This window comes from Corticium candelabrum, chromosome 11 (genome assembly GCF_963422355.1).
Source record: "Corticium candelabrum chromosome 11, ooCorCand1.1, whole genome shotgun sequence".
NCBI lineage: Eukaryota > Metazoa > Porifera > Homoscleromorpha > Homosclerophorida > Plakinidae > Corticium > Corticium candelabrum.
Window position 1 is genome coordinate 7,284,042 of NC_085095.1, and position 8,016 is coordinate 7,292,057.

Consider the following 8,016-nt stretch of genomic DNA (forward strand, 5'->3'; position numbering starts at 1 on the left):
TGACAAATTGTGTGTGCCTGTCAGACTTAGTTGTGTGTTGATTGTGATTTTGTTATAGGATCTGCATTGAATGTGTATCAGATGAACAAGAAGACTTCAGCGTTACTGTCAACAATGGAATTAGTATTCTTGTTTTATGTTTATTTACAAAATGATTTTAGTTCTAATTATTGTGTTTGTATTGTTTGTGCAGCAATTGACATCCAGGAACATCAAAAAACATGTCAGTGGCATGTTTAATGTTGTGGATGATTTAACTGATGATCTGGAAGAGTGTAAACGACAGGTGATCAGTACATGTACAGTTGATTTTTGTAATTGTGGTGATGTGAAGTAACTATGTTTTAGATCAATCAGAGACATGAACAGCTACGTCTCACAAAGACTTTGAACACACACGACAAGATAGTGCTGGGCGAACTTGGAAAGGGCAAAATTGAAGTTGCAGTAAGGGATGGATGTGACAAAGTGTTTGGACAGTTAGTTGAAATTCTTGTTTTGTGTTTAGCTACTGCAGATGAATCAAGACAGACGCTCAGTTGCTGATTGTTATGCAAGAATGAAACTGAATGAGCACAACTGTACGAAAGATATATATGTATGTACTTTTACTGCAGCAGTGTTGTAGAACTATTGCATTTAGTGTTGACATCTGATGTGTATAGGACCTACTTGGCGTGATTAATGGTTTTCAAGGGATTGTACACGCGCATTTGCCACAAACATCAGGAGAAAAAGTTTTACAGCCACTTGTGAATGCTTGATTTTGATTCTCATAGAATTGTTTTGATGTTTAGGTGGAAGCGTTAACAGCACATTGTCACACATTTATGGAAGGACTGCAAACTAGAATAGGCAATCTGAAACTTTTTATGAAGCATGATCTATACAAAATTGACAAACCTGATCGAGAAGACGCTGATGGTGAGCATTTATCTATGCATAGTGTTGGACATGGCAGAATAAAGATTCTAGTGGTGGCAATTACAACACCATTTACACTGGCACGTTCGAATGGGCCGGACTGTGCCAGCTCGGTGCTACCTGGTGCGACATGCCAGTGTAAATGCGACTGGGACAAGTTGGGAGCGACCGGAGTGGGCTGACTCATCTCGTTTGATTTGAGTGAGTTGGCTCTGTGCATCCCGGTCCCATCACGTAGTGTAAACGCGAGTAGGCTAGGTGGCTCGGTTGAAGATTGATAAAGCATGTGCTGCAGATGTATTACAGTGTATTCCTGGATATGGCGTAGTCTGACGACTCTTTTGCGTGACACAGCTGCAGTCTCTTGCCCGCCACACTCTATTTTTCATTTTTTTAATGAAACAAGAGCACACACAAAGAAAGTTCTCTAGATTCCATGTTTTATATGTATTAAGACACGTGACAGTCATGTGATTATAAAACACGCCTATCTGGCCCGTTTGCAGTGTAACCCATTTCTGGCAGAACCCGATGAGAGAACTATAGGTGTGGAAGAAAAAGTGATGAAGCTGGATGATAAAATAGAATGCAAACTGCTGGACTGTGGTGGTCATAAGGCATACATGCTAACCAACCAGCTGATGGTCAGTGACAATTTTTATTCATTGGCATTGATTTTCATTGACTGCAGTTGGTATCAGTTCACTGCACAATGTTTTCGTTGCCATATTGGAGATTTCCTGCAAGTTTTGTACGAGAGAAACAGCGGAGCTCACGTTGCTATTGTGGTCAGTAAAGTCGATCTGATGGTCGACATGTCAAGAGAAGAAATGAGTAGAAAGTGGAATGAACATCTACACACTCATCTACGTCAATTCCTGGAGATCAGACGAGTTCAGATCAAGAGAATAGCAGCAATCATTGCAGCCGGTGATTCTCATGAAACAAATATACGTGTCGGAACGTCTTCAATTTAAAAAATCACAGTTAGGCCACACCAAAAATTTCTTTGTTTTGGGTAACTCGACCGCCCGTCTTTTCAAGATTGCCCCGAAATTTTTTTGAATTCTTTTTTTGCGGCACGTGTTTTTGAACATGTTGCATGCAAGTGCGTGTATAGTTCCGTTGCGCACAGTGCAAGTCGTACATACAAGGCGAATTGCACATGTACAGTACTACAGCTAGTATACATAATACGTGCCATGCCTGCAATTTCGGTCACTGTTATAGATGGCGGTCGTTCCATCGTTAATTCTAGAATTCTGCAGGTCCAAGAGTCGTCTCTACTGAAAGACATACTTTGCATGGTAATGTCAGACGACGATGCACGGTGGCTGATGTCTGTGCAGACAGCATCAGATTCAGCAACTCGCTATGATGCAATGCCAGATGACAATGTTGGATTGCATTTACAGTTTGGTAGATGTCATGTATTTTTACCTTAGAAGCTGCCATAGCATTGACTTGTCAACAACTTTCGACTGAAAGTGCAAACGACTTGTTGATGCGGAAGATGTCAGAGCAGCGTCTTCCCCTGCCACCTACGTCTGGATCTGGCGGTAGAGCCACTGGCATGGATCGTCTGGTTGCTGACGTTATGGATCTTCTAGGACTGCTGGCCTCGGATTTCCAGTTAGTCTCTATGACAGTGAGGGTATGTACATCGTGTAGTCCATTGCTCGTGCGTTGTGGATGATCGACGGCCACCGTGATACTTTAGCAAATGCTGCAGCTTGAAATTCAGAAATACCAGTACTTCCATCAACCTGGATGGCTTTTAATGACTACAACGACTACAGAGCAAAGAAGGTTAAGAAATCTCAGTTGTCTGCTAAGGACATGCACACCATTGCTCAGTTGCTATTTGGAATGCTGGGAAAACCAGTGCTGCGAAGGCCTGCGTGGAATAGTTTCACAAAGATGTTTAAAGTTTAGCTATCATTATGGAGAAGTACAGTGCACACTTGAAACAGCAGACTGCAGAAACCAAGTCTAGGCAAAGTCTCAATTATGTTGTGCGGCCACTGAGTCAGTTTTCTGATTTTGAAGTTTGTTCTGGTGACGCGTCACGTGTATTAAGTAATGGAGAGATGAGGTTAGAGGCTAGTTTGACTGAAGTAGGTGGATACAAAGCAATAGAGTTTGAAGATGACAAGATTCTGGGCAAAAATTGCACATCTATGCAGCGTCATCATTTTCTCCAGTCGTTTAACCTTCATTTCCCCGTCATTTTGTACCGGTATGCAGTGGGTGGGAATGTTGGGACAATTGTCTTTGCCTGGAAGACAGCAGAGGGTCTTTCTTCGTCTGAGCTTACCATTCAGTCTTTCTCTATGGTAGAAGACCTAAAGCCCCAGATTCCTCAATACCACGGTAGGCAGATGAGGAGAAGCTTTAAATTGCAATGTAACAATCTCACGGGAATTTCTCCTGCTGCACAGCATTACTTGTACAGCTGTCTCACTGATATAGCACTGCATCAAATGCTAACTAGCAGGATATTGACTATCGCACGCGTCTTGTCATACTAGGTAAGCTACCGGAACTATGTGTCGACCTCTATACTTTGAACACTGGCCGTCCCAATGAATACGACACATTCCTGGGCATCCTACAGGGTCTTATCAGAGAAGTCACGGCGGAAGACGAACGGCGCCATGGCATTGCCCATCTAAGCCATTTTATCTCACGTGATCTTCACCAGCAAGCAGCTGACAAGTGCCCTCCTGGTACACTGATACCAAGTATTGATTGGCTAGCATTGCAATTTCAGCCAAAATTGCGACAGAGTCATACGGCACTGAAATTCAGTGGTAAGCTGTATGTCAGGTATTGTGTGCAGGCCAGACAGCTGCGTTCTGTCCATGAAGACGGCCACCACTGTTCAGTATTATTCAAGATGCAGCAGACTATGGCCGTTAGTATTCGACATCACAGTAGCTTTGTTTGCCTTGACAACAAGGCAAAGATACCCGTTGGTGAACCAGCACTACCAATGTCTATGGGAGTAAGAGCCAGACCAAACATCATGCTTGGAAAAAATAAGGCAATGGCCTTGGATCATGATCAGAATTCTGGAGGATCACTGACACCATCGGTGATATTCAAGTGCAACATTCTTAGTGAAACCGCTAGGTTGTTTTACAAAGGTCAGTTGAATGTAATTATCAAGGATACTGTGCTTTAGCCATCTACACCCATGCGACATGCTGTTGAGCTCTGCGCAGTTTTGAGAGGTCACATCTTGCCGTCACATGACGTACCTCCAGTTTTTTTGCGTACACTGATGGGCATGGTGACCATTGTTGCACATTTCTGTTCGTGCAGTTGTCCTAGATCTTGCTATTCTATGCATTGGATCTGGACATGCTTGTCGCTTGTCGTACCGCTCCAGGCCACTCGTATGTAAACCCCGCTGAACGCTGTATGTCTGTTTTGAACCTAGGTCTAACAAAACTGTGCCCTCTCTCGAGAAGCCAGCTAAGATGACATGGAGAAATACTTTCGTGCTTGTGGTAGTATGGAGGCAATTCGCAAGCTACCACCAGTTCTCAAAGAGGCATGGGCAAAGTCTATGGGTTTAGTAGTGAAGTCTGTCGAGAAACGCTTTAATCACCTCATATACTCTGACAAGCAAGTGCACATATGTAAGTCGGCTACTGACGAGGATATCAAATCTTTCATGGAGTCTGCAGCTGCTATTGATCCTGCCATTAATACCAGTATTCTGGCACCAAAGCAAGACGACCTAAAAACAAGCCACGCCTTAGAGATCTTCTCACTACCCACTGTCGCATTCGTCATTATTCATTCCAGATAAAGGAATATGGTACCGATAAATGTGCGTTTGGTTTGTGCCAGCAAACCCGCCTTCCTGTTGACGTTGAAAACGAGCTCTCCTGGTTGCCAGACCCTGTCGTAGATGATAATTTACCTAACCACTACAAGGCATACGATACTGTGAAGGGAACACAGACAACGGATGACAACCGTCCTTCCAAGCTGAATAAAACGGTTGCTTCCAGACAAGATGAGCAAGGCTGCAGCAATTCGATGTTTACTGCACAACGTGTTTGCATGACTGTAGAATGTACCCAATCTTTTAAGCCTCGGTGTCTATACTCTCATGTCAGTTTGCCCTCAGCTGAACTCACTCTCCTGCGCGAAGCATTTCAGGATGCTGACTACTACTGTGGAAGTCCACTATTTTCTAGTGATCATGAGATGCACGGGAAGGTATTTGTAAAGCTGTTTCTACGTTGTGCTGATCCAGTGGAGCTATCTTACCATTCTTCCAAACTGAATTTTCATGGAATATGCAGTTACTGTGCTACTGTGGATGCATGCAGACCACAGGAGTACTTGGAAAAGTAGTTTACAGTACTTCCGATATGTGGAAACTGCAAAATTGACAAACCTGTAATTTGCAGGATGCCTAAAGTAGGTTTGAAACGCACTCGCGATGGAAAAGATTGATATTTAATACAGTTTAAACAAGTCCTTCTGACAGCTGTAGGTTGATGGATTACTCAGCGACTTTAAGTTAATTTGGATGTAGCAAAACTCAAAATATGACATAGAATTAAACTTGCTGTGTTGAATTAGGTAAGGTAGTACGTTGTGTTTGTTTGCGAAGGCCTTCAAGTCGGTCCATATGCTTCTGAAAGACTGCTACCGGGGTTTTCCGAAACAGCGCCCAGGGCCGTAACACGGAAAATGAGAATTTCTTGGGCAAATGTCCGCTCTCAATAGCCGCCCGGGCGCTTAATAGGAATTGCTGCATAGGAATTCTTCCTTTTCTATTCCCATCTCCTCTCGAATTCTGTTGGCCTCTTCTCGTACGCGGAAGTAGTTGACAGAAAGGCGCTTTTCGCGCTGACTCTGAAACCACGTGAACAGCTGTTGTTCAATGTGTGGAAACTTGGGAGTACGACCAGACCCAATTGCCCTCTTACGCTTCTTGTCAGGCGTTTCTAGATAGGTTCCTTCTTTGTCTCTCCACTCTCGTATCCTCTTCCGGTCAATACCCAGCTCACGTGACGCAAGACTTACATTGTTTCCAAACTCTTCTTTCAGCATTCTGACAAAGCTCAACTTCTGTTCCACGGTGTAAGACCGCTGTCTGGTCGCCATACGGTGGTACTAGGGTTACCCTACGGTGGTACCGTATTAGTATTGCCCGACGGTAAGTAACGCACGTTAGTACCGCGGCCTCGGAATACGTAGTAACTTCCGACTTCACATAACACAATCTTGATTCTCAATAGCGGCCCATGGGCTGTAAATGAGAACCGTTTCCAAAAGATCGCCCACTGGGCGGTTTTTCGGCTGGGCGCTGTTTCGGAAAACCCCGGTAGTTGTTGCTGCTGTTTAAAATATAATATGTTTACATATGGAGGTCTTAATGACTGCATAGTCTAATATTTAATTGCATGTTTTTTCTTCTCCTGTGTGTTCTGTGCGATTACTTACGTGTGGAGAATTGTCTTTGCAAACACCAATACAAGAGGAACAAGAGAGTTTACTCTGACAGAATTTAATGTATGCATTTGTAAATAGAAAAATTGCGGAGAAGAAAAATTCTGAGCGACCTTGATTTTTTGCATTATGTTACCCGAAACAAAAGAACTTTTTTGGTGCGGCCTTATACCGTTAGTTTTTACGATGTATATGTTTCTGTAATTTATGTTTTTATGTTTTAGTGCTGTCATCAAGGATATAATGGGTACTGTTATTTTATTTTGCAGACACACTACGAGTTACAGCCGTCAATTGGAAAACCGGACAAATAGAAGTGTTCACACCAAAGATCAGATTCAACAAGCTGGAGTTTGATCTTGAATATGCGCGCTTGTCTCAATTTCCTGAAGAAATATGTGAGACGAGCGGACTGAATGTATTGAAACTTTGTACAGACGACATAAACTCTATACCCGAAGGCATTGCCAAACTGAGGAAACTAGAAGAAATTCATTTGCATACAAGTGATTACCACAATTCCAGAACTTTCTACTTGTCACCGCGGCTTACACCCATTGGTCTCCAGGAGGTCCCTACTGTTGTTTCTCTTCTTCCATGTCTTAAGGTTTTGTCTGTGTGTGGCAACCGTCGCAATCCATTGCTGTTTGATGAGCTAATGTCATGTCAACTGCCCAGTACTCTTGTGGAAGTGGAAATGGTGGAATGTGGTTTGACACAAGCAACTTTGTCTATGATCTGGGACAAAGTGAAACTGTGCAAAGTGAATCTAGCACGCAACAATCTGCAGTCCTTCAAATATTGCAACACAGAGATGATAAGAGAGGCAACAGTCTTGAATGATCTAGAAGAGCTGGATTTGTCAGCGAACAAAAATCTTGAGACATTCTCATGTACAGGTCTTACCAAGTTGAAAAAGTTAAATTTGAGTATGTGTAACATACAGCAGCTGCCAGCTGAACTGAATGATCTTCATGATCTAGAAGAGCTGGATTTGTCATTTAACGAAAATCTTGAGACATTCTCATGTACAGGTCTTACCAAGTTGAAAAAGTTAGATTTGCATTGGTGTAACATACAGCAGCTGCCAGCTGAACTGAATGATCTTCATGATCTAGAAGAGCTGAATTTGTCACGGAACAAAAATCTTCAGACATTCTCGTGTACAGGTCTTACCAAGTTGAAAAAGTTAGATTTGAGTATGTGTAACATACAGCAGCTGCCAGCTGAACTGAATGATCTTCATGATCTAGAAGAGCTGGATTTGTCACGGAACGAAAATCTTCAGACATTCTCATGTACAGGTCTTACCAAGTTGAAAAAGTTAAATTTGAGTATGTGTAACATACAGCAGCTGCCAGCTGAATGGAATGATCTTCATGATCTAGAAGAGCTGGATTTGTCACAGAACGAAAATCTTCGGACATTCTCATGTACAGGTCTTACCAAGTTGAAAAAGTTAAATTTGTATGAGTGTAACATAGAGCAGCTGCCAGCTGAATGGAATGATCTTCATGATCTAGAAAAGCTGGATTTGTCACGGAACAAAAATCTTCAGACATTCTCGTGTACAGGTCTTACCAAGTTGAAAAAGTTAGATTTGAGTTGGTGTAA

The 8,016-nt window shown here is 42.7% G+C and overlaps 1 protein-coding gene across 1 annotated transcript; it reads left to right on the forward strand.

Annotated features, from left to right (window-relative positions):
• Positions 1 to 600: 600 nt before the first annotated feature.
• LOC134187259 (uncharacterized) lies at positions 601 to 7,902 on the forward strand. The gene is made up of 5 exons (XM_062655376.1): positions 601 to 624; positions 666 to 737; positions 798 to 924; positions 6,672 to 7,263; positions 7,887 to 7,902. The coding sequence occupies exons 1-5, from the start codon at positions 601 to 603 to the stop codon at positions 7,900 to 7,902; spliced, it is 831 nt and encodes a 276-aa protein (XP_062511360.1).
• Positions 7,903 to 8,016: the final 114 nt, after the last annotated feature.

Excerpts from the sequence above, each read along its gene's own strand:
- LOC134187259 (XM_062655376.1), top strand. The coding sequence starts at position 601 with ATGTACTTTTACTGCAGCAGTGTT. Across the intron at positions 625-665 it reads ACTTTTACTGCAGCAGTGTT|GACCTACTTGGCGTGATTAA; the intron begins GTAGAACTATTG and ends TGATGTGTATAG. Across the intron at positions 738-797 it reads CACAAACATCAGGAGAAAAA|GTGGAAGCGTTAACAGCACA; the intron begins GTTTTACAGCCA and ends TTTGATGTTTAG.